Source organism: Capra hircus, chromosome 15, assembly GCF_001704415.2.
Source record: "Capra hircus breed San Clemente chromosome 15, ASM170441v1, whole genome shotgun sequence".
In the NCBI taxonomy this organism is placed as follows: domain Eukaryota; kingdom Metazoa; phylum Chordata; class Mammalia; order Artiodactyla; family Bovidae; genus Capra; species Capra hircus.
Window position 1 is genome coordinate 24754787 of NC_030822.1, and position 27412 is coordinate 24782198.

Consider the following 27412-nt stretch of genomic DNA (forward strand, 5'->3'; position numbering starts at 1 on the left):
GGTCACCAAAACTCTATATCGTGGATGGCTAATTGCTATGATTTAGCTACCCTGTGCATATCGCTGCTGCTGCTGCTGCTGCTGCTAAGTCGCTTCAGTCGTGTCCGACTCTGCGACCCCAGAGACGGCAGCCTACCAGGCTCCCCCGTCCCTGGGATTCTCCAGGCAAGAACACTGGTGTGGGTTGCCATTTAGATAGGTATAAAGATGTTAGGTGAAGGGAGAGGTTCTTGGGGGATACACTGTTTTAACTTTAGTATATAGGTGAAACTTAAATATTTATGCCAGATTAAGAGAAGCCTTTTCCCCCCTCTTTAAAATTCTTTGCCCATTTGCACAGCTCCCAGAGTCCTCACCATTTGGAGCAGCACAGAGTCATTTGAAACTTAACTGAATGCTGGAGGCAAGTTCTACTTTTCAGGTCGTCCAATTTAGGAGATTCAATTTCTGCAGAGGGAAGAAAACGAATATGTGTGTGGGGGGTAGAAAACCAGATTCTACGTCTTCAGATCCTTCTACCTTTGATCCACAACCTGCCACGCAAATCAAACCAAGTCAGGGATTTCTGCCTAGAACTACCACCACCACCACCACCACCTTGTCACTCACGCCCGATACACACGCCCTTCTGGTCCACTCTCGGCCAATGGCGGCTCCCCTCCTCGCATAGTAATAAGCTAGAGACCTCCCCCGGCCAATGGTGCTCCGAGAGAGGGGTTAGTTTTGCATGTACCTAGGTGATTTGCATAACCCAGCGGCTGGGGGCTTGGGAACCCGAGCGTGCAACCCTAGAAGGGAAAAAGGACGGGAGGAGATCGAGCCGCGGCTGCGAGAAGAGCGAGAAAGAGCCCGGGTGTTTGTGCGAGAGCCGGGCGGGGGCTGGGGCGAGGGGCCGGCATGGCTGAAGTCTGCGCTCCGCAACCGTGAAGAACGGCTGCGGCGGGAGGCCGGGGACCGAGAGGCGGGTGCGATGGCAGAGCGCGGCCCCCGCAGCTGCGCCCGGCCGGGCCGGCTGGCCTGAGCCGCGGGAGGACCTGGGGCTGCCTCTGCGCTTCCATGGAGCAGCGGGAAGGGCGAAACTCCGGAGCGCCGCGTTCCTTCGCTGCTGCCGCGGACTGTTGAAGGAGCCGAGCCCGCGTGACTGCCGAGAGAGGAGAGCCCCCGGCCCAACCCGCAGGCCTGCCGCCCGGGGCGGCGGGGGGCGTCGGAGGGCGGCGGAGGCGCGCCGAGCGAGCGGCGCCGCGGGAGAGGCCGGCGCGGGTGGCGGCCGCAGCAATGCCGGGCCCGCTGGGGTTGCTCTGCTTCTTCGCCCTGGGGCTGCGCGGCTCGGCCGAGCCCAGCGGCGCGGCGCCGCCTCTCTGCGCGGCGCCCTGTAGCTGCGACGGAGACCGTCGGGTGGACTGCTCCGGGAAGGGGCTGACGGCCGTGCCCGAGGGGCTCAGCGCCTTCACCCAATTGCTGTGAGTGCGGGCTGCGGGGGCGCCGGGGGTGGGGGCGCCGGGGGGCGGAGCCAGTGGCAGATCTCATCCCACGCCCCCCCCCCCCGCAATGTGCCGAGGAAGGGGGTGGGGTGGGCCGTCGGCACCTCCTTGGCACTCACTCCAGTGCCACGGGCTTCCCAAGCTTTGCCAACCCGGGTCCGAGACCCGTGTAGCTCTTTTTCCCAGGCTTTAAGGGCACGATCACCAGCTCCCCCACACCTCCTAACTCTCAAGTGCATATGGGGCCAAGGAGGAAAGAGGAATCTGGAAACGCTTGCCCTTGGCAACCTTTTCACGCGACTTTGTCTTCTCACCCGGGCCCCCTGCTCAGCTGGCAAGAGCTTTGCAGGCGTTAGGGGTGAGGGCGCCTCGAACTTGGCCCGAGTCTGAGACCGAGGCGGTTTTCGTGGGGAAGCATGTGGGGAGAAGAACACCTGTGCGGTAGTCAGGGCCAGTGGCCTTCCTGTTTGGCCCTGTCCGGGGAGAGCAACCTGGCACCTGGGTCCGCTTGCACTCCGGACTCATCAGCCAGCGCCTGGGGTTCTGGAGCGCGCAGGGAAGCCAGGCCAAAACAAGGGAGAAGGAGGGGCAATTGCAGGTTTCTCTGGATGTATTAGTCTTCTTACCCAGCAAGGCCTTTTAAAGAAGGAATGCTGACCTGAAGTGCAGGATATTGGAGGAAAATGAAAGTGCCAGAACATAAGCTCTCGAAAGGTAGCCGTTTTCTGTTGTTGCTTAACCAGGAGAACTTTTCTTTTGAGCTCCCGGAGGTTGGGGAAGTCGCTCAAATGGCTCTGACTTCCACAGACCCTCTCCGCAAATGGGGACAGTCTCAGCTTTTAGACATTCGCTTCAGAAAAGAAGAATCTGAAATAGGTGCTGGAGGTGGCATTGGCAGATGGCCCCCGTAGAGAAAGAATAGGATAATTGAGTGCCGGGCTTGGGGTTAGGCTCCTGTTCTTCCTTGTTGTGCTGTGTGGCCAGATTAAACCAAGGGCAGTGAAAGAACTGTTTGAGAGAGAAAGGGGTTCTGAAAGGCCTTGCGTAAAGGGAATTTCCTTTTACCTTATACCTCCCGAGGGGGATCTCTTAGACCTAGACAGTTGGAAAGAAAGAGCAGACCCCCATGGAGAATCCTCTCTATTCAGGCCAGAGTATGCTGCCTCCAGGTGGGTGGTGGGAACTGTTCTGCTTGCTGTCTGCCAATGGGTGGTTTGTTTTTTTTTTTTGAGTATCCTGGCCAGTTGCCTTGGAACCAGTGTCATTCTTTGGCCACCACCCACCCCCCCCTTCTCTTTTTTTATCCCCCTCCTTTCAGGTTGAAGTTACATATTTGAAGTCATCTTCCTTCAATAAGGTGAAATTTAACTTCTCAGTGAAAAATATTAACTTTGCTGTGAGGAGCATTTTGCCTACAAAAGATACATTATGTGGAAAAGTTGGGGCGGGAGTGGGGAACCAGAAGGGAAGAAGACTAGGTAGAAGGGATGGGACTACTTTTTCCCCCCAAGACCTCTTTAAACTTTTAGGGAATTCATTGCAGAAGAGATACCTTTCCCTGACACTTCTTTCAAGCCCCAGAGAGAAAAGCAGTTGAAAAGACCTTATTGAGCAGATTCCTTGAGTTTTAATGACTAGTCTTGCCTGCTCTGTAAGGAAAAGGGCTGTTTTACATTATTACCTAAAAAGCACAAAGAAATATCGCATTTTTATGAGAGTGCACTCCTTGCTATAGAGCATCAGACATCTTTCTTTAGAATTCAACAATGTTCTGTTTTTGACTTTGAGCCTTACACAAGTGACTGTGGATGGCTTGGGAAACATGAAGATAATTGGCACCAGTCCAGATCAGATTGCCTAAACTAGCATCATTGTAGCACTTTCTGAGCTGTGGTTAGAGGGCCCCTGTGTTACATTTTCTTCTTCATGACCTGTAGAGTATTATACACCTGACAACTCCTTATTTCACCTGAATACTCTCCATTTCACCTTAAAAGTATGTTATATGACCAGGGCATGTAAAGGGCGTCGCAAGGGCAATATATTTGCATTTTGGAAAATCAGTGACTTCAAAAGCCGCAGTGGGGAGGGGTGGGTGCCCACACACGGTTGATCTTACAAGACATCTTGTAATCACCCAAGTACTTTTTGCAAGTACTTCTGATTTGCTATCCCATCACAGCTTTGGTGAGCCTAAGCTACGCACCAAGGGACTAGATCAAGAGTCCCCAAACTTTGATTGACCGATTTTCTAATTTCTGGAGCATGGGCACCGAGGCCTATTTAGTTATCTGTAAAATGGTAATCGCAAAAATAGAAATCAAAATGATGAGACTATAATTTTAAATCAATTCTTGTATTTTTTTTTTGTCATTCCTCAGTGGTATCTTGCCTTCACCTCACTCAGGGGTGTACACATCCCACATTGGAAACTCTTGGTCAACAGAGCAGGGATTTTATTTTATTCAACATGGAGGGCACAGAGCCCGGTACCCAGGAAGCACTTTAAAAATGTTGCAGTGAATAAATAAGGACTTCAGGGCACACCAAGGGGCAGAATTGGGGATTGGAATTCAGCCCTCATTCCCACATGGGATTGCCAAACTCTGCATTCTCAGCATTTAGCCTTTTGTCCAGATCTGAGAAGGCCCCAGAGTGAGGAGGCTACCTGCTTCTTCTCCTTTAGGCTCGTTTAAACTTGTTCAGTCTAACAGTGTCTATTTCCTGCCGAAAGCTGCTTTATCCAAGTCTAGGGGCAAAATCAGATCTAATCCTCAGTATTGTTGATGAGATTCTTGTGTTCACAGCATCGGCTGCACCTGTAGTGATTATTTATATTTCGCAGCAGCAGTTCCCCATCCTGTGTGTCACAGTGCAATGGCTCGTCACACTTCACCCTGAGATGTTTGAAAGGAAGTGCTCTGACTAGTATTAAAATTCCAATGTGTATTTTTAATCAAAAAGATTCAAGGTTATTCCTCTATTAGATCTAATAAGGTCCGTCTTAATCACCTGTGTTCCAAGATTCTTGATGGGGAGATAAAGAGATGAAGTCACCGTGGAGGTGGGGAAGGGATTGTGAATGTATGTTCTCTGGTTTGTGTGGCCAAACCACAAAATTTGAGACCTGTAGGGACACAAATTTCCACATCCTAGGTTATATCTGGGGCATAGTTTTAGGATTATAAAGGCTGTTTCTGTGGCTTTGTGGAGAGGGTACTAGGTTTGAGCCCTTGACCGTAGTAGTTCTTACCATACTACTCAGTAATTGGGTGGCCTTGGGCAAGTCCTTTTTTTTTCGGGAGGCCAGTGACAGTTTTTCATTTGCAAAATGAAGTCATTGGATTCACTATGTCCTGTTTAGGCTGCTTGTAGCTTCCAGATAGATGTTCTATGATTTTATAATCCTTTCACGGTTTGGGGATGGCAAGGTGACTATAGCATTCTGCTGCTTTCGTGAAAAGATCCCAGAAGGATCTGAATATCCTTCTAGTTGAAGTTGCACAAGCCTATTTATTGCCACTCACTCTGAGGAAGAGTTCTTTGTGTTTAGAAGTGTGTGTTAGGAAATTTGCCATGGAGACTTGTTACAGAATGCCTGACTAGCTAAGGCGCTTTGCTGGGGTAGAATAGCCCTGCTTGTTTCCTGTCGGTATGGCTTCACACTTGGAAAATAAAATCACTCTGTTTCAGTAATTTGGATACTGTACAAAAAGTTACTCAATGTCCTCACTTCCATGTAATTAGTCATAATCTCTCCAGCCTTCACAGTGTGCTTACCCTGTACAGAGGCAGGTTAGCAAGCTTTCTATATAAAATTGATGGTTACTGAGGGGCTTTGAAGGGTTTTAAAAAATAATCTGTTGTTTCTTCTTCTTTGGGAAGCATCATCTCAAATTCTTCCCTAAGGTGTACTTTTTTCATGATCCCAAGCACCTTTCTTTTAATAGTATTATTTGAAAATATTTTCTTATGTTTCCTCTAATGTTAGTTGTATTCCCAGGCAGGTCAGTAATCAGTGGCTAAATGTTTATGCCTTTTTTGATGGTCAAGTCTTGATATCTTGGTGTCTGAATTACTTTCTGTAAATTTCATTGTTAGCTTATTTTCTGTGGTCTGTCTCTCTAGCGAAGTATTTGTGTTATATGCCAGGGAACTTTGTTCTAAACAAGGGCAATATATGAACATCTTTAAGTACAGGTCTTTCATTTCACAAACTAGTGAACTGCTGGATTTTCTTTCAATTCAAGAGGAAAGAGCATTCTGCTGGGAATACGGAGAGCTGGTTTCCAGATCTGTCAGTAAATCACACAAGTGACCTTGAGTGGTGACATACTTAACCCTTCAGGGCCTTGGTTTCTTCACCTGAGAATAAGGAAGTAAACAACTCTTACTGCCAAGAGTTTTCTTTCTATTTGATTTGATTTTTTCCCAATACGTTTGTCTGATTCTCTCTCTTGTGCCAAGAGTAGTGTCGGTGTCTCAATCCTGAAATCTCTCCGCCACCCAGAACACTTCTCCAATTGTCCAACTCTACTGGAACGTATCCATTGACTGGGAAACGCACTGCCTCACAAGGCAACAATGTGCTGGGTGTGGTCTGAGTTGTACCCAGGATTTAAACCACCGACTCTCCTTCTGGGGCTCCTGAAGGCTTGTGGTAACCACTAATATTTTATGATTCTCAGTCCAGCTCAATGCTAATGACAGTTATGGTATCGCAAGCATTTAATGTCCAGGCACTTGGCTCTTACCATTAGAGTCGTAAGGTAACATTTGACAACTTAATCTCTTAGGGAAGATCAAAGTTCTGTGCTAGGAGGTGGATCCAGGCAAGTTTGGGCGTTTTCTTGGCCTCTGTCAGGTTACCTCTCAAATTCTTATTTTAGCCATCATTATAGTAAGGAGGCACTGACAGAGAGCCTGCGAGTTTGTGTTTTGGTCTTTGGTCTCCTTGATTGTGCTTATTTATCTTTTATTCCCATTTTTCTTATCAAGAAATAATGGATATTGGTGACTGATGGCTCTCACTGCTTTCAGTCTCTCTGAATCTGTGTAGAATGTCTAGCAAGTTGTAAGGCTCTTTTAGTGACTCTTTGACATTTTTCCAAGACTGTTTCTCAATTTTTCTCTTTAAAAAAAAAGATATATTTCCATAAAAGCTCAGTATTTATCAGTATACCTGGGTTAAAAGTTAAACCCTCCCCAATGTGCCCTTAACTCTGAAAAATGTAACTAATGTAATTTGATAAGACAGCTTTTCTTTTCATTTTTTTTTAAACTAGAGATCAAGGTTTTGACTTTAGAAATGTATTATCTAGCTTGCTCTTTAATTGCCTCCTGCAGCCTTCAAGTTTTCGGCAATGGCAAAAGCTTGTTTTCCTATATAGACAAGGGTATGGCTAATTTTTGCCCCTGTTCCCCCCAGTTTTGTTCAGTGAAGTGTAGTTTTTCGAAAGATTCATTGAGGATAATAAAATACTTTAGCTTTAAAGTCTGTCAGTGAAGAAAAAACAGTTAAGGCATTTAACAAGTCAGTACTCTTACACAATAACTAATTTGTTTGCCTTCCCAAATATTTCTTTTGTGTTTCAACACTTGATGGGCAGACAGCAGGCCAGGTATCCGTTCTATTGTCTGAAACTGAATGAATTCAAAACTGAGTTTAGAAATGATTTTCTAGTTCATATACATTTAGTAACATGTCAACTTTCTAAAGACTTGAGCCAGTTACTACTCAAATACCCTCTTTAAAAGGCAAGATGTGGTTATTTTGTAGTGTACTCTGAAATCACCCACCCATAGACAAATATTTGTTATTAAACTTTGTATATGGCTGGGACTGTTTTTAGCAAATGTATAGAAATATTGTGTGTCCTGTACAGGCAGTTAAAACTCTGGGTGGTTGTTTTTAGTCTCTAAAGTATGTTTTGATACCGTTACATATTTCACTAGTTAAAAGAGCATGCTAGCCTAGTCCCTCCATCCCTGCAATAAGGTTTGTCTTTCGGCATCTCTTATTTTAAATGCAAATGATTGGGGCTCAGGAATGCCCATCTAAGAGTATAAGTTTCAAAAACGAACATTAAAAATATATATTTTGATAGCACTCTTAGCTTTACTGTACTGAAAGATCTTGTGAGAAAAACATTGAACCACCCCTCTTGGCAGCATGTTGGCCCATTAAGAATATCAGAATATCCTTGTAAGGAAATGTAAACCATAGATATTTTGGGAGGCAGCTAGACCAAGATGGTATACGTTTAGATCCCAGTCTGGTCTGCTGTCTGTGCTAGTGAGAAAACATGTAGTGGGAAAGCATATTTAATCTATTATGGAATATTTAATGATACTTTATCCTTTATATTTCATTTGCATGTAAGTATTCTGAATCAAGATAAGTAAAAAGTTAAGTAATCTCCTTGAGTTAGCTAACCCCCCCCCCTTTATTTTTACCCTAGGAGAATATAGCTTTTTTTAAACAAAGTTTTAAATATAAAATTGACCCTTAAAACAATAGAAATGTACACTGACAGCAGAATATTTTCATTCTTTGAATCAGATTCAGAGCCTGGGATCCAGAAAAATCATAAGTTGGATTCTCCCTGTTCCTGTATATCTTTAAAGTTTTCTGTGGGGAAATTTTCCTTCCCAGGTAGGGCAACTTAACTTTGGCAAGGAGATGGCGCCTTTCCCTTGGTGCTGTGGGAAGCATGACTGAGGAATGGGCCCAGGATTGCTGGGGACCCCATTTGTCCTTTCCCTCCAGGGTCTGAGCACCCACATGGAGCTCTCAGTATAAGCCACAGAGTCACCCAGTACAAGTGGGAACATCTGACTGCCCTGAAGAGCTTGACTGGAGCTGTTTTCCTAGTGAGATAGACAGTTGGCCATTAGAGGTTTCACTCTTGTTCACACTTCTTGTTTGGAAGTGCAAGGTAGGAGGTGTGCTTCCAAGTTGGCAGTCTTCTCTCTGAAACAGTGGGGATGGGGCTCTGATGGTGATTAACTTCTGGCTTTACCTATTTACCTACCAGGTAAGCTTCATGCTAAAAGGCCCTCAGAGAAAGTATATAAATGATATGGATACTGTGAGAAGGGCTTGGCAGATTAGATTTTTCTCGGGAGAGAGGAGACCTCCTCTTTGGTCTCTCCTTATCTCATATCAATCATGTACAGAATTCTACAATTTGATCAGAGTTAAGAAAGGACTATTCAATGCATTTTAACATTTAGTATTATGTTTTAAAGCTTGATTTCCCTGGTGGCTCAGATGGTAAAGAATCTGCTTGCAAGGCAGGAGACCAAGGTTTGAACTGTGGGTTGGGAAGATCCCCCGGAGAAGGAAATGACAACCCACTCCAGTATTCTTGCCTGGAGAATCCCATGGACGGAGGAGCCTGGTGAGCTACAGCCCATGGAGTCTCCAAGAGTCGATCATGACTGAGTGACTAGCGCTTTCACTTATTATAAAAACATTACATGTGGATTTACTAACTGGTACTTAGCAGTTTATTATAATCCCACTTCTCATCTGTTCAGTGTCACTGCTAGTTCATCTCATTTGCTTAGTGGGGTGTGTTTTAAAATCTTAATGTTTTCTTATCTTTGTAACAAAGAAAAACTTTGCAGGTTGGTCTTCTGCCCTCCCTAAGATCATTTTGAATCCATGGTCTCATAATCCAGCTTTTTATGTCACTGTCTATGCTTCAGTGTTCTTTTTGTGCACCTGTTTTTATGAACAAGACTTCAGAAATGGTTTTATTTTTGAGAGTGTGGTTTCCAGGAAACAAGACCTCTGAGATCCTCAATCTGCTCACTTGGGGAGATCACTTTTTTTTTTTTTTAAGAATTAAAAAAAAATTAATTTATTTATTTTTGGCTGCACTGAATCTTAGTTGCTGTGTGGGCTGTCTCCATTTGCAGCAAGTGGGGGCAGCTCCTGGCTTCTCTTGTTGCAGGAGCACAGGCTCTAGGCATGCATGCTCAGTAGCTGTAGCATACAGGCTTAGCTGCTCTGCAGCATGTGGGATCTTCCTGGACTAGGGATCAATGTCCCCTGCATTGGCAGGCAGATTCTGTACTGCTGGAAGCTTCCCTGATATCCACCAGGGAAGTCCTGGGGATATTACTTAATCCCTGGGGGCATCGGCTTTTCCATCTGCAAAAGGAGTTCACTTGACTTCAAGGGTCATACGTAAGAAATTTCAGCATGACCTGTTTGAGTGACCACAAGAGAGTCCCTTGGACTGCAAGGAGATCAAACCAGTCCATCCTAAAGGAAATAAGTCCTGAATATTCATTGGAAGTAGTGATGCTGAAGCTGAAACTCCAATATTTTGGCCACCTGATGTGAAGAACTAACTCATTTGAAAAGACCCTGATGGTGGGAAAGATTGAAGGCAGGAGGAGAAGGGGATGACAGAGGATGAGATGGTTGGATGACATCACCAACTCGATGGACGTGATTTTGAGTGAACTCCGGGAATTGGTGATAGACAGGGAGGCCTGGTGTGCCGCAGTCCATGGGATTGCAAAGAGTCAGACACGACTGGGCAACTGAACTGAACTGAAGGACCCATTACATTATGTTGTCATTTCTTTGGGGAGTGACTAAGCAATTGTCTATGTGTGCTATCCCTTCAAGTCATTTAGATTTAGAATTCTAAACTCTGTTTCTCTGGTTCTTTGAATGTGTATCTGTTTCATAGCCTGTTGGAAACTTCACAGTGAGCCTCATACTAATGGGAAAATGTCTTCTTGGCTGGCAGACTTTTCATTCAGAAAACTGTAAAGATCCTGGTGGAGAAAGGATAGCGCATATGTTTTTATCAAGGTCCCTTCTTGTAGGTGGTGCTGCTCCCTTTCAACAAAAAAGCCTAATGGTTGGGGTTACAGTTTCTCTAGAGGAGAGAGCCCGGGGGAAATCATGCTTTCTTGCCTTAGTCTCTGGCTGGCCATTGCTTCCCTGAGATGGCTGATCAAGTCAAAGGATGCTCTCCTAATAGGGGGACACTTTGTTTCTCCTCCTAGCGAATGGGCAGGTAACTTGAGACAGTGTCAGTGTAATCTTTATTTTTTAAATTTAATTAGTTATTTTTTTGGCTGTGCAGAGTCTTCAGTTGCTGCAGGAGGGTTTTCTCTAGTGGGGGCTGCCCTTCGTTGCGGCGCGTGGGTTTCTCATTGCAGTGGCTTCTTGTGTTGCGGAGCACGGAGTCAGTAGTTGTGGCGCACTGTGGGCTTAGTTGCTCCACAGCGTGTGGAATCTTCCCAGACCAGAGATCCAACCCGTGTCCCCTGTACTGATAGGTAGATTCTTAATCATTTGACCACCAGGGGAGAAGATGTAATCTCTAGACACTCATTTTCTACTTCCAGACTTTTGAACACTAAGGATTTTCATGCAGTAATGCTTAACTTTTTAAGCAAACTCATGCCAGTGAGTGCCCAGCAGTTTCTCATCACTTTCCATATTGGGGATGGATAAGGTTTGTTCAGGTTTGACAGTTTAGCTGGATTCTTGTCTCTTCATATCACTTTGTAACAATATGCAGATTATAAGATTACTTTGATATTTTACTTGTTATTGGATACCCGTGTTTTGTTTTGTTTTGTTTTTTAATGTTTGAGACCAATGCTTGTGTTCCATGGATAAAGAAAAGCTTATTATCCTTGGAGTAATTTTAGAACTAAAATCCCTTTCACACATTGCTCAAAAGTTATATGACATTCTTGGTAAGCACACTTAAATCTTTCTCAGAAACCTTAAAAACTTTTCTGGGTTTCAGTTTAGCTCTGATTTGAAAGTGAATTTTAAAGCCAGAGCAGCAGCTAACACATGCAAAAGTGCTAACAACCTATTTAGATTGGCTGAGTGTTTCAAATACAGTTGTGCATTTTCTACCCCAGTCTCTTTCTCTAAAAAAAAAAAAAATGTTTGAGATGTTTTTCCCATTACCATCTTGACATCTGCCTGGTTACACATGAATAGCTTGACCCAGTCCCTCAGCAGGGAGACTACCATGGCCTTGCTTTCAATAGCCATGTCACTGACAAAGAAAACATATGGAATATTTCATCCCTGCCCTTTGCAAACAGTCTGGGGCTGTGAGGGCATGCAGCAGAAGGCTTCATCCTTCATGGTAAGTTGGCAAGTTTGTGTGCTAACCACAGGCTCTGCTGTTAGCAATCAGACTGTGTTTTCCAAAGCCCCATTACATTCTGTGGAAAGGCAACCTCGTGTTTTGGATAAATCAGTGTCTAATATTAGTTTGAATTAAGTTTATATGACCAGCTTCCATAGTGGGGTTTTCTACTAGATCAGTTATTTCACCAAAGGGAATTTGTGTGTGTATTCAGAATGTTTCAAGGCTGTTCTCCCAGGTTTGATATGTGGCGTCCATTTGATGGATAGAATGAGAGAACATGCCTTGAGGACTGTCTGCCTTGATGTTTATCTTCTTGTCAACCTGCAGAAAGAGGTCCATTGATCATTCTCCTGCTAGCCAAGGCCCACCACATTGACCTTTAAGGTTTCTGTTGCGTAGCACCAGCTTCTACTGGGGACTTGGTTTCAGTTCAGCGAGCATTAACGGCTTTGCTTTGTGGCATCTAAATCCACAGTGTGGAGGCTTGTCAGCAGGTGTAGCAGCAGAGGGCCAAGAATGTGGAAAAGAGGGGTAAATCAACTGCTGTCTTTTTCAGGTCTTCTTCTGCATTAAAAGAATTTGCCCTTGGCACTACCCTGGCTGATGTGGCATTGCAGAAGGGGGAGTGGAAAAAAGCAACACCCTGTGACACCAAAGATGAGAAGATTCATGACTTTGGCGGAGGAAATAACGACATACATTTCGTCAGGGTCCTTTCCAGCCCTTAAGTTACCCGAGCTTGAATTTCTAGTTCTATTGTTTCTTAGATGTGCTGGCTGGTTTTGTCAAGAGTGGATGACAGCTTGAAAAGGAAGTGAGTTTTATCCCTGTTTTATCCCTGATAGAGGCAAATATTTAAATGTATACATCTCATCTAGAAGGTATTTCCTTTTTAAAAACTTTTTTTATTTTATATTAAAGTATAGCCAATTAACAATGTTGTGATAGTTTCATGTGGACAGCAAAGGGACTCAGCTATGTAGAAGATATTTCTGATGGTTCTTGCTCTCATTACTGAACATTTGCTGTAAATCAACATGCTAATAGACATTGCTGCCTCTCACATTTTCTTATATTAATTCATTTTGTAGTTCTTAATTATAATACATTTCCTTTAAATTTGGAAAGTTACATTTCTGGTGCTATGCAACAGAAACCTTAAAGGTCAATGTGGTGGGCCTTGGCTAGCAGGAGAATGATCAATGGACCTCTTTCTGCAGGTTGACAAGAAGATAAACAGCAAGGCAGACAGTCCTCAAGGCATGTTCTATCATTCTATCCATCAAATGGATGCCACATATCAACAAAAGTTCTTGGGAGTTTATATTTTAAAAACTTTTGGTTTTCCAGTTATTCGTGAATGAGTCTATTTGAGGTTCCCCTCACTTTCTGTTAGTGACTCCGTATGTTTATTCTAAAATAACTGTTATAATCTCCAATGTTCTGTCTTCCTTCTTTGCCTGCTTAACTGATCTTCATAACTATGAATTCATAGGGAAAACTCCCCTAAACCTCTCACTCTTAAAAGTTCACCCTTTCTAGTGTACAGGAATATAGCCACCAACACTGTTCAGATCCAGAACGTCCCTATCACCCATCCTGTGCCCTTGGTAGTCAACCTTTCTCCCCACTTTTGGTCCCTGGCAACTGATGATCTCTCTTCTGCCTTCGGTCACATATTTTGAATTTACCAGAATGTCATATAAATGGAAAGTAACAGATTATATTCTTGGGCCTGGCTTCTTTGACTTATTGTAATGCGTTTAAGATTCTACCATGTTGTTACCATCTTGTTGCGTTTCTATATGTAATATTCCTTTTTATTGTCAAGGAGTATTCATTATATTTAGTAGAGTAGTGTGTTAGTCACTCTGTCATGTCTGACTGTTTGCAACTCCATGGGCTATAGCCCACCAGGCTCCTCTGTCCATGGAATTCTTCAAGCAAGAATACTGGAGTGAGTTGCCATTTTCTTCTCAAGGGGATGTTCCTGACCCAGGGACTGAACCTGTGTCTCTTGCACTGCAGGCAGATTCTTTATCATCTGAGCCACCACAGCTTCCCTGGTATTCCATCATATGGATGTAATGGAATTACAATTCTTTTATCAATTCCACAGTTGAGGGACATCTGCTGTTTGTCCAGTTCTTAGAGTAACGAGAATAAAGCCATTATGAATATTCATAGAGAGGTTTTGTATGAACATGTAGAGGTTTTCATTTCACTTGTATAAGTACCTAGAAGTGAGCTCCTGGGGCATATGGTAAGTATATGTTAATAAGAAAATGGTCTAGATTTTAATGCCTTAGAGGTTTGATATCCCTCATTACTTATAGCCTCAATATATTGTTAACATGGTATGTATGTGGCATTTGCAGAAGTCTCTAAAGATTGGTTATGTTTAAATGTCTGTGCTTTTACCAGAGTAGAATTCTTAGCCTTCTTTTTGATACCCGGCAGTTAACTATGATACCCCAAGGATTCGTGTGGAAATGAGACCAAAGTGGAGCATTTTGCTGACAGTGAAAAAACTTTGCATTATTACTGCATTTGTATTTGGAAAGTCTGATTCAAAAAAATGGAAATTTGGTAAGGAATTGCTAGGCCTTCTTGTGTATTTGGCATGTTACACGTGGCATGGTTCCCATTTTATGGCTGAGCAAACGAAGTTGGAAAGGGTTGGGTAACTTGTGCTGACATCCCAGTTAGTGGGTGGTAGTTGGTGTTTGGTATTTACTTGTCCATCCTGTAGTTAACTTGGAGAGTTCACAGTTTCAGAAAAGGGAAAGGATATAATTTAAAAGAAATGGTGAGAAGCTACAGATTATTATGGGGGGAAAAAAACAGAATTGATAATTAAGCATCCTCAAAAAGCGTACACAGGTACATGTGTACATGCAGTGGGGGACTATCTCTTGATTTAGGAGTAACTTATGTTCAGAAATCAATTCAGGACTGCCCTGGCAGTCCAGTGGTTAAGATTCCACACTTCCGCTGCAGTGGGCATGGGTTTGATCCCTGGTCAGGAAACTAAGATCCTACAAGTCATTGAGCTTGGCCCAAAAAAAAAAAAAAATCGATTTACCAGGTAAAATTATGTTTTATTCATAGCAGAATTTAAAAAAAACAAGTCTTCCTCACTTCGTCTCCTTGCTTTCTGTACATCTTTGTTTAAAAGCTTTCACATCGTTTTCTATGTTAATAGTGTTTTTCCATGTCAGGAAAATAAATATTAGTTGTGTGTCTTTTGGCTTGGTCTTTTTTTGTGTGGAATTCCCTCGAATGGTATATGACGATCAGATCCGTTAGCATACTCCCTTTTTGGTTTCTTAAGGAGAAACAAATTTCTGAATTTGCTTCTTTAAACCAAAACCCTGAAGTAAATTAGAAAGCAAAGTGTGCAGTATGATGGTTTCCATATAGCTGCCCCCTTTCACTCACTGGAATTTCCTGCCTCTCCTGTTGAAGATGTTTTTATAGGGAAGTCAGCATAAAAGTGAATCACCCATGAGCCTTTTTTTCCCCCCTCAAGGCATTTCATGTAGTCAACTTGGTATTAATTTAGCTGGTACTGTTCAGTTGACTTGAACACCGTGTTTTTGGATTGTGAGCTGATGTTTATTAAGCTGTTAATATTTTACAGACTGAATGGGTTCCTGTTTGAATCTGTGTGCTCTTTCCTTTAACAGCAGGGCTGTTCACGACCGAATCTGTGACCACAGTTTTGATTTTGAATGTACCAGCCCCTAGCTTGGAGGGTCATTTACCTGGTAACACTGCAGGTGGTCTTCTTCTGGAAGCATTTTGCAATTTTATTTTGCTGAAGTTGCATTCTTTGTCATGAAGAGCTGCTTCATGGTCTGTCTTGCCATACAAATAAACCATTATCATCATTTTGTTATGAACATAGATGCTAAAAATAACAAATGTCATTGAATACCAGGCATTGGGTGAAACGTCTTTGCATGTGTTATCCGTTTAATACTCCTATCAGCCCTCTAAAGCACATGCTTTTATTTTCCATTTGATAGATGGAGAAACCTCCAGGGGCGGCGGGGGGAGGTGAGGGTGCACAGGTAATAAATAAGGTTTTGTGGATGAGATGTTGGATATTGCTTTTTCAGACCAGGATTATTTGGTTGAGTGGGTTATATGGGACAGTGTCCTTTAGTCCTCTTCTTAGAGGTAGGCATTTATCTTTGTATGGTGGATATCATGAACTACTTATTTTATAGATGAGGAGTTAGTTCTGGAGAGATTAAATCTGTTTGTTCTCGGCTTGAAGTGTTCTCAGCTCCTTAGAATGTAGATTCAGACCCTTCTAAATCTTAAAAGTCTCTGGTGCGATGGTCCTAAAAATCTTGTGTGTGTTAGGAGCCACTCAGCAGAGAGGCTGTATTTACATGTATTTATATGGCTCAGATAGTAAAGAATCCACCTACAGTGCAGGAGATGCAGGTTTGAGCACTAGGTTGGAAAGATCCCCTGGAGAAGGAAAGGGGAACTTACTCCAGTATTCTTGCCTGGGAAATCTCATGGACAGGAAGCCTGGCAGGCTACAGTCTATGTGGTGGCAAAGAGTCAGACAGGACGAAGCCACTAACACTTTCACTTTCACACATGGATATGTATATTTACATACACATACATATATTTACATCTTCCCTGGTGGCTCAGAGGTTAAGGCATCTGCCTCCAATGTGGGAGACCCAGGTTCAATCCCTGGGTCAGGAAGATCCCCTGGAGAAGGAAATGGTAACCCACTCCAGTATTCTTGCCTGGAGCATCCCATGGACGGAGAAGCCTGGTAGGCTACAGTCCATGGGGTCCCGAAGAGTCGGACACGACTGAGCGACTTCACTTACTTACTCACATATATTTACATGTTTAAAGATCTTGTATCTATTTAGCATGTTTTCAGCATTTCAACTACATGAATCATAACCAAATTTTTGCTAATATTTTTCTGACCTTCCCTCCTTTCTTGAAAGTTCACTTCTTTTAAGAACTGGTAGAAGACTGTTGGTCTGATTCACGTTCTCCATTTAACCTGGAAGAAATCCAGTTGCATTTAGTTGTATGATTTGCCCAGAACCATTGGTAGCCTTCCAGGGTATGTTGACAAAACAAAGGAGAAGGAAGCATGTTATCAGAGTAGATGGTCTTTTCTTTGATTATAAAAATCTTTAATATTTAATGAGACTTTGACTTGTGTTCAGTTTAGTTCAGTCACTCAGTCGTGTCTGACTCTTTGCGATCCCATGAATCGAAGCACGCCAAGCCTCTCTGTCCGTCACCAACTCCCGGAGTTCACTCAGATTCACGTCCATCGAGTCAGTGATGCCATCCGGCCATCTCATCCTCTGTCGTCCCCTTCTCCTCCTGCCCCCAATCCCTCCCAGCATCAAAGTCTTTTCCAATGAGTCAACTCTTCGCATGAGGTGGCCAAAGTACTGGAGTTTCAGCTTTAGCATCATTCCTTCCAAAGAAATGCCAGGGCTGATCTCCTTCAGAATGGACTGGTTGGATCTCCTTGCAGTCCAAGGGACTCTCAAGAGTCTTCTCCAACACCACAGTTCGAAAGCATCAATTCTTCAGCGCTCAGCCTTCTTCACAGTCCAACTCTCACATCCATACATGACCACTGGAAAAACCATAGCCTTGACTAGACAGACCTTAGTCAGCAAAGTAATGTCTCTGTTTTTGAATATGCTATCTATGGCTTATGCTTGTCGGATGGTAAGATTTTCTGTGCTTTTCCCCTGTTTATTGTCCAGTCTTTCAGGGTCCAGTACTTGATTGACATTGTAGGTGAGGTGAGTAAAACAGCTTTTGTGTGAATAATTTTATCAGTTCAAACTATTTTCTGAGAGCTGTTAATATTGGTATAATGGTTCATGAAATAAGCTCTACAGTAATAATTACTTACTGGGTTAATAAGTCATTGCTTTAAAAATTAATTTCTTCAGCATGTATTTTGTAAGTATTAAGAATTGTTCTTGGAGATGGAGAAACAGATAGTGTCAGATATCTGACAATATCTGACAGTGTCCCTCTCTTCATGTAACTTAGCTGGCTTGGGCTGGGGTGGGGTAGTGGTAGACATTAAAAAAATAAACATAATAAACATATAAGATCAGCTAATATTAAGTACTATCAAGAAAAATAAAACAGGATGAAGGGGACTCACTATTTAAGAGTTGCCAGGGAAGCCTTGAATCCCAGAGTGATTAAGGTAATTACTGATTAAGAGAGTCAGTCAGTATCTGTTGGAATATGAACCCATCTTAAGCAATGGCAAAACTAGATTTTAAAAGTTCCTCCCCACCCCATAATTATAATTTAGTTAAAACATAAAAAGATTATATGCATTGGGGGCATTTTCACATGCTGTAATAAAATGGTATATCAATACAGTGGACTACTACACAGCAGTAAGATAGCCAACTGTTGATACATGCATAAGCATGGATAGGTCCCATGGGTATTATGCTGGGCAAAAAAACCAGTCTCAAAGTTACATCTGCTGCATGATCGCATTTAAAATAGCCTAGAAATGACAACAGTTTAGAGTGATGGAGCATTGGTCAGTGGTGGCTAGGGTTAGAGGTGGGAGAACAGTGAGACTAAAGAGGTACAGGAGGGAGTGAGGGGGCAGTGATGGCAAAGAGAGGTCTTTATTTTATTTCATTTAGTTTTTAGCATAGGTATAGTTGCATCTGCGCTTCCCCAATGGCTCAAATGGTAAAGAATCTGCCTGCAATGCAGGAGATACAGGTTTGATCCTTGGGTTAGGAAGATCCCCTGGAGGAGGAAATGGCAACCCCTCAAGTATTCTTGCCTGGAAAATCCCATGGACAGAGGAGTCTGGCGGGGTACAGTCCATGGGGTCACAAGAGTCAGACATGACTGAGCACGTAGTTGCGTTTAGTGCCCTAAAGTGAGCATTAGAGGTGAGAGCAGAGTTTTCCTTGAGAATATTTTTTATTGAACAGCCATAACATTATGGAAGGTTTTAATATTCATTTTCCAAGTTTGTGGAATTGAAAGTGTCTATTTTCTGCAAGGAATTGAAAATATTTTACCAGGAGGAATTGAAAGTATTCATTCCATCCAGGGCTTTGTTTCAAGTAGAGTAATATGCCCATATTTTTGTTTTTACATGGTGAGAGAGCAGTTCCTTATAGTGACTGTAGTGGTGATTATATGAATTCATACTTGTGGTTTAAAAAATGAGTGCATATAAAAAGCTGTGGAATCTAAGTAGGGTCTGTCTTTAAGATAATAGTGTTGTGAAAAGTGAAAGTCACTCAGTTGTGTCCAACTCTTTGCGACCCAGTAGACTGTAGCTTGCCAGGCTCCTCTGATGTCCATGGAATTCTCCAGGCCAGAACATGGAGTAGGTAGCCGTTCCCTTCTCCAGGGGATCTTCCCAACCCAGGGATTGAACCCAGGTCTCCCAAATTGCAGGCGGTTTCTTTGCCATCTGAACCATCAGGGATGCCCAAATGGGACTTCTTGAGTTCTGAGATGTAGGACTTTCTGTGCTATAAATCAAGATATTCTTCAGGCAAGAATACTGGGTTGCCATGCCCTTCTCTAGGGGATCTTCCCAACCGAGGGATGGAACCGAGGTCTCCTGCATTACAGGTGGATTCTTTTCCATCTGATCCAAGGGAAGCCCAAGAATACTGGAGTGAGTAGCCTATCCCTTACTCCAGGGTATCTTCCCAACTCAGGAATCGAACCAGGGTCTCCTGCATTGCAGGTGGACTCTTTACCAGCTGGGCTACCAGGGATGCCCACTATAGTGTTATACCCAAATAGATTTCCTGGTTTAGCTAATGTATTCTGGTCACATAAGATGTTGCCATTGGGAAATCTGGGTGAAGGATGCATAGGAACCTCTGTACTATTTTTGCAACTTCTGGTGAGTCTTAAGATTATTGCCAACAATCTTAACAATTATAACAACAACTGTACCAGATCAATTTAGAATCTTGCGAAACCTTAGTAGAAATCTTGGTCTCCTCCCTCCTGAAATAAGATAAGGAAACTGTCTCTGAGGTGACATAATAACCTGAGGTTGCAGAGCTGAAGTCTGAATCTGGACCTTTTAACTGTCAGGTCCACAGTATTTTGCCCCCTTTAGAGCTTGTTGCTGCTGCTAAGTCGCTTCAGTCGTTTCCAACTCTTCGTGACCCCATAGACAGCAGCCCACCAGGCTCCCCGATCCCTGGGATTCTCCTGGCAAGAACACTGGAGTGGGTTGCCCTTTCCTTCTCCAGTGCATGAAAGTGAAAGTGAACTCGCTCAATTGTGTCCGACTGTTCGCGACCCCATGGATTGCAGCCTACCAGGCTCCTCCGTCCATGGGATTTTCCAGGCAAGAGTATTGGAGTGGGGTGCCATTGCCTTCTCCGCCCTTTAGAGCTTAGCCAGTTTTAATTGCTGTCGAGCAGTTTTTGGATATGATGTGCCTGTCCTCCGTGTTTCCCCCTAAATTTGTCTCCCCACTTTCCACCTCGCTCTGTGCGTGTGTTTGTTGTGTGTGTGAATGCTCTTCTATGCCCTGCGGCATAGGAAGTGTAATATATAAAGTATGCATTAGACTTATCACTTAGATGGTTTTAGCCATCTATTTGAATAAATCCCATATGCGTCTCCTATTATGAAGGTCCTTCATTACTGAGCATTTGGTCCAGTCTAAGCATTGTGGGGAATCATGTTGGATTTCTGCCTGTGAATTAGTAGCTGAGTGGTGTTTTACTTCAGATGATTCAGTATATTTGCCTTAATTGCTGGATTAACCAATTTCTTGCCTCCCACAAAAAGCACACACATTTGTATAAAGAGAGGATAAATGAATGAAGTTTTCGGGACTAATTTTTGTGGTATTTAAGCAATAATAGTTTAGATTACCCACAACCTTAATTTCCTTTCATGAGTCCTATAGATGGGCTTTGTCACCATTTACACTTGATTACTTCATTGTTAACCCCAGTGATGTGATTTAGCATGCAAAGGCTTAATTATTCCTTTCTGGCCTAGTGGAGAAATTTCCTTTCAATAACTGCCTCCACTGCCCTTTAGCCTCTTAAGCACTGAGTTTGTTTGAAATGACATGGTTGCTCAGCAAGCAACTCTAAGCTCAGCAGTGCCTGGAGCTGTCTTTGGACCATAATTTATACCTCTGACATAGTGACTTAGGCCTCAGTTCTTGTGTGATGTGCCTGGTGGATGCTCTTCATTAGAGCAGTGGTGTGATGCATTTTTCTGAAGTTGCAGGCAGAGAAGTTGATGATTACATGGCACTAAATAATTCTCCTGCAACCTCTCTTTTTCAAGTTGACATTCTCTTATTTTAAGTGAGTGGTTATGCCAACTTTGAAAATAAGATTAGACTCTTAAAAACAAACTTGAGTACTTTTAAGAAGTGTTTTGTGAGGCAGTCATGTGTTGTTGTAGTCACAGTATAGAGATCATTATGTAACAGGTCACTGTCAAGGTGAGGCTCAGACCTTCAGGATGAAACTGAGAGGCTTGTGCAGGGTTGGCAAAGAGATGTCCTTGTTTAGTTTTTAATATAAGTTTAGCTACATCTAGGACCCTAAAGCATGGAATGGAGATGCATGAAAAATTTTCCATGGGAGTATTGTTATTATTTTTAATTTCATAGCAACAACAGATATGAAGTTCTGTTTCATTTCCCACGTGGAGGTTTGTGGAGTTGAAAGTGTCTATTGGTTGCAAGGAGTTGAAAATATTCTGCCAGGAGAAATAGTATTAATTCTACCTAGGACTTTGTTTCATGTAGAGTAATATGCCCATGTCTCTATAGACACTTAACAAGGCTTGGATGGTTTAATGTCACTTTGGTGTTGGGGGAGAGGGCAGTGTGACACTTCCCAGTGCAGTGGTAAAGAATCCTCCTGCAGGAGACATAGGAGGTGCAAATTTGATCCCTGGGTTGGGAAGATCCCCTCTTCAGTGTTCTTGCTTGGAGAATTCCATGAACAGAGGAGCCTGGCGGGCTATAATCCATGGGGACGCAAAGAATCGGACGTGACTGAGCGACGGAGCATGCACACAGGGGCAGCGTAGTTTTAGAACTGTCCTCTCCAGGTCCCTGTCACCCAGCTTCAAAATTCTATTCCTTCCCATTTATGTAAACAATGTTAACTGCTCAGTTTTTCCCAGAGAAGTTCTCAAATACAGTGGTATCATGGGCCTTTGGATATTTTACAGTAAATTTGCTTGTATGCCAGTCTGTTTTAGGTAGGGCTACTTACTCCTTGGAAGGAAAGTTATGACCAACCTAGATAGCATATTCAAAAGCAGAGACATTACTTTGCCAACAAAGGTCCATCTAGTCAAGGCTATGGTTTTTCCAGTGGTCATGTATGGATGTGAGAGTTGGACTGTGAAGAAGGCTGAGCACCGAAGAATTGATGCTTCTGGACTGTGGTGCTGGGGAAGACTCTTGAGAGTCCCTTGGACAGCAAGGAGATCCAACCAGTCCATTCTGAAGGAGATCAGCCCTGGCATTTCTTTGGAAGGAATGATGCTAAAGCTGAAACTCCAGTACTTTGGCCACCTCATGCGAAGAGTTGACTCATTGGAAAAGACTTTGATGCTGGGAGGGATTGGGGGCAGGAGGAGAAGGGGACGACAGAGGATGAGATGGCTGGATGGCATCACTGACTCGATGGACGTGAATCTGAGTGAACTCCGGGAGTTGGTGATGGACAGGGAGGCCTGGCGTGCTGGGATTCATGGGGTCGCAAAGAGTCGGACATGACTGAGTGACTGAACTGAACACTGTTAGAACAGAGAATATCACATGTATCTCACTAGTTAAAAATGTTTTTAAGGGAGGTTTATGTATCAGTAAACAATTTCACTTTCCATGCTTACAGGACATTTGTGCCTTAAATGATCAGTTGTTAGGAGAACCAACTCGTTTTGCTAACATAAGGAGTCAGTAGAAGGGATACTTGTTGTTCAGTCATGAAGTCATGTCTGACTCTTTGCACCCTGGTGGACTGCAAGTCTTTCCTGTCCTTCACTTTTTCCTGGAGTTTGCTGAAAATCATGTCCATTGAGTTGGTGATGCCATCCATCCATCTCGTTCTCTGTTGTCCCCTTCTCTTGCCCTCAAGGTTTCCTGCATCAGGGTCTTTTCCAATGAATCAGTTCTTCACATCAAGTGGCCAAAATATTGGAGCTTCAGCTTCAGCATCAGTCCTTCAAGTGAATATTTAGAGTTGATTTCCTTTAGGATCGACTGATTTGATGTCCTTGCTATCCAAGGGACTTTCAGGAGTCTTCTCCAGCACCACAATTCAAAAGCATCAATTCTTCAGAAGGAATACTTACTGAATAGCTAATAAAGCCATTCCAATTGTTTAAAAATCAGGAAGGATGGCAGAAAATTGAAGCCCCCCTGAAGTATATTTTCTAGAGTTTTTTGAGAGTTTAAAATAGTTTAGACATTTGCCATTTGATTTCTCTTAAGTAGCATCTCAAGTAACAAAATTTTGCTCGTAAATGACGTTTTCAAAATTTCACAGGATAATTCAGATAGATTTCTGCCAAACTTTAGTTATCTTGATACTATAATAAATTCAACAATATCATTTTAAACTCTCAGGAATTATTAAGAATTCATTATATTTAAGCAGGCACTGATTATTGTACAGACAGCCAGTGACTATCTGGACAGTGTTAAGATGCTGGACATGACTTTCTCTTGGATGATGAAACTAAGACTTGACACAGTTTGATTTCTAAGTAGAGATTCGTTAACCTGTGATCAGATATTGTCAACTAGGTTGAGTTTTTCCCCATAATTTGCAGACTTCCATGGAAAAATAAGAGAAGCACCAAAATTAATTATGGTGGGTTGCTTTGACTTTGCAGTATCCATGAGAGAGTGGAAAAAGATTAGCCTGGTGACCGAGGAAGAACTAGTGCCCTTGCATGCTTGCAGGGAGCTTGCTCCAGTGTTTGCTTGAAGGAGTTAATTTCTGTTTCTCAGTGATTACTCTCCTCTAGAGAGAATGCGATACAGGAAATCTGCCTGACATTGTCACATGCAGGTATTTATTGGTAACTTTCATGCATTTATTCAGACTCTTATGAAGTTAGTGTTTTACGACAAAAGAAACTGGCAAATGTGTAGCAAAATCGTTTCCATAAACTTCTTTTCTGCTAAATGACAACTAAAACACTGTTTTATTTTAACAGTGGTTTTTAATTAGCAATGATTTCACTAAAGTAGGTCTTCCTAGAATTGCAACATTTAAACAAGTGATTTTGTATTTAACAGTGAAGTCTTTGACAAGAGCCTGACGGAAACAAGAATTTTGCTGTGCATTTGTTCCTGACCCGAATTTTTAAACTTCATGCCTAAGTAGTTTTGACTCTTCCAGCGCTCCAGAGCGCAGCGTCTATTGTCTTAGGACGGGCTGCGGACCCGGAACCAGTGCACGTGCTGTTTTAGCATGAAGATTAGTAAGAATTACAGGCTTCATTGAAATATGTGAAATACAACATCCTTCCTTCCTCCTCCCTTCGCAAAATGAGACACGTTGTTATACATAAGTCTCTTAAATACTGGATGATGTAATACGTGCTGCACTGTTGAGAAAATTCAGATCAGGCAAATATATTGTGAAAGCATAACCTTGGCCATTAGTATCAAAGAGATGTATCTCCAGATGCCTCCCGCTCAGAGTTGCTTATAAGCTCCATGAAGGCAGGAATCAAGTCTCACTCATCATCTCTTGAGCTCTTCCCTTACCTATGTTAGTGCCTGGTGTTTAGCATGCTCTTCATTGTTGAATATGCTGAAAGACTGGGAAAGATTGCCTTTGGATATTTGACATTTTGTTAGTAAATTAGTAATATGCTTAGTAAAAGTTGATTCCATGAACATTGAGTGTGTGCGTATGCTTCCAACCATGCTACAGTCTTCAAGGGGGAGGGGAGAAAATAAGGATGATGTTTCCTGTTTTGACATTGACCAAGCTCCTGTGTGTGCCAGGCATTTAGCAAACTTCACATCTTGCAAGTTCACTTGATGATCGTCACAACAGCTGTATGGAATGGTATTCTTTATCCCCGTTTTAAGCTCAGAACACTGAAGCGCAAAATGGTTAAGTCACATGTTCAAGGTCATATGTTTTCTCATCTCTAACCAAGATTTGAACCCAGTAGTCTTACTGCAGAGCATGCACCCTCCTCCACTCAGCCACGCTGGCTTGAGGATCAACCACGGGTGATCCGGTTTGGTGGTGAAGACAGACATAAACACAAATAAAATACAGTGTGGGAGTGCCATGGGGGGGGGGCGGTGAACAAACGGGTGTGGGGGAGAAAAGGAGGGGAACTTGCTCTGCCTTGGGGAGCTGGAAGGCTTCGCAGGAGAGGTGACATTTGAGTTGGGTCATTTAGTCTTCTGTGGGGCAGCTGCGAGTTCTCCCCTGTTTGAAATAAGCACATTTACAAGAGAATAGTGGAGCACATTCGACTTGATGGATTGGATTGACAGTTTGGAAGTAACTCCCCAGAATGATGGCTTTGTTAGGTATTTGTTCTCTGAGAACCCTACCTGCCACTCCCCTTCAGTGAATTGTGGCAAGAAAGCTGTCACATTAAGCTGTCACTCAGGATATTTGTGAGAGGGGGAGGGAAGGGGAACAAATTATGGGCAGGACTAGGTACTTTGAGAACAGCCTCCAACCCGGAAAGATTATATTTCAGAGCATTTAAAAATGAACACAACGACCTTTTTTTAAGTTGTGCGAGAAGAAAATTGAATAATGAAAAGTTAATTAGGCTATGGGGATTTTTAAAAAGCTAGACATTCTGATGCTTATCCACCATGATATGTGAAGCTTTGTTAAAGCCAGGATAGGGGGGAAAAATGAGAGCGAGAGAAAGGCAGAGATCAATTATAGAACTGCACAAAGTTCTTACCAAGATTGCTTAACTGTAAAAAGGTTTTATCTTTTTCTCTGTGATGTTTAAGGAGTTTGTAAGAAGCAGTTTCAATTCCAAGTTTTTGTCTCTGTTGTCTGGCTGTTCGCTTTAAGAATACCTCTTGAGTTTTGCTATTTCTTTCAGTGTGTATATGTGAAGCTAATGAAAGGTTTAGGAGCCCAGTCTAGATCTTTCTAAATGAGATCTGCTAACTGTTTTATTTCTGGAGAAATTGTTGCACAGCACTTCTCCTGTTTCAGCCCCTGCTTTCCTCACAGCCACCCCCCATCCCCTCTAAACAGCCCCTCCTTCAGCCTCCATTCCCCAAGCCTGCAATGCAAAGAACTTGCTTTGTTACTGATGATAATATTTAAGCTCTAAAATTTTAACAGTATTTCAGTTGCAAATAAATGGAAATTGTGTATTCTGTTTAATGTGTCTCAGAAAATCCCTGCTATTTTTTTTCTTTAAATACAAGAAAACAGGCGTGTAATGCCTCATTGAAAAAGGACTGCAGGGGCGCTTTGTGCAGGTCTTAATTAAGGGCTTTGAAAGACCAAACAAAAGGAAAAAGGAAAATGCTACAGGGTTATTGTTATTCCACCCCATTGGCTCAGCTAGCTGACCATCCATTGGAGCATTTTGTCCATTTTAAAACTGAATGACACTTTTGTTCGTGATTAACAGAGGTGAAAGAAGCCAATTATTGGGCCGTCTTTTTCCATAGAGCAGCTGCTGTTGGATTTAACTGCAGGCAAATATGGCCTTTTACTACCGCAAGGATGTTGTGATGACAGTTTATTTTTATAGAACTATGTGGTGGAAAACAAAATCTGTCTGACTCCTGTTATGAATATGGCCTGGAATTTATCATGAAAGGGTGATTTTCATGTTCTAGCTGTTCCTTAGTTCTCTTTTAAAAAATAGTATCTATATGTATTTGTGTGTATGTGTAGTACATGTACATGTGTGTGCAGTTGCTCAGTCATGTCTGACTTTTTGTGACCTCATGGACTGTAGCCCACCAGGCTCATCTGTCCAATGGGATTTTCCAGGCAGGAATACTGGAATGTGTTGCCCAGCTATTTTTTAGATATGAGATTCCAACATTAAAGTTATGTAAGCTATTTGTTAACATGTACACATGTAAGCTGCTTCAACTCTTCCCTATTTTTATTTTAATAACTCCTCCCCCTCCCTTATTTGTTAAAGTTGCAGAGTAATTAGTGGAAGATGGAGTGGTATTGCCTGGGTCTCAAGCTGTTTTGATACATGAGCTACTTAAGTGGGGCAGATGAGTCTTAGAGATCACCTACTCATTGGTTTAAACTTCCAGGCTCTCTTACTTTCTGTAATAGGAGTGTAACCTGGGAGGAATCTCCCATGAGCCTTGGTATTAAATAGCATGTAGTAATGGGGTAGAGCTAGGAGAGGGGCACAGGTGTCAGCCCTCAGGATCCACTTTCCTCTGATATACTCTTAGATAATGGGGCAGATGTGGCTTGGGGCACCAGAGTCAGCACTGATTTCCTTCATTAAGACTCTAGGTCTTCATTTTTATCTTTTCAAGATCCTGGTGCACTGGACAAGTCACCATGTCCAGTCTCCCTAGGCAAGTTTCTTAAACTTTAACTGTGAACCTCAGTTTATTCTTCTAGTTGGAGTTAACAATATCTGTCTCTCAGGGTAGTTATGAGAATGAAATGAGTTGAGCCTGTTACATGTCTAGTACAGTGCCTGGTCCATAGGACAGGTAAAACTGAGTCCCCCTAAAACCCAGTCTCCCTGCCGAGTTTA

At 42.7% G+C, this 27412-nt stretch overlaps 1 protein-coding gene across 1 annotated transcript in view; it reads left to right on the forward strand.

Moving 5' to 3' along the window:
- Positions 1044 to 27412, forward strand: part of LGR4 (leucine rich repeat containing G protein-coupled receptor 4) — a 104960-nt gene continuing 78591 nt past the window's right edge. Inside the window, exon 1 of the mRNA XM_018059305.1 lies at positions 1044 to 1460. Coding sequence (XP_017914794.1) covers positions 1276 to 1460 — 185 coding nt within the window. The 5' untranslated portion in view covers positions 1044 to 1275. The remainder of the gene's footprint in view (positions 1461 to 27412) is intronic.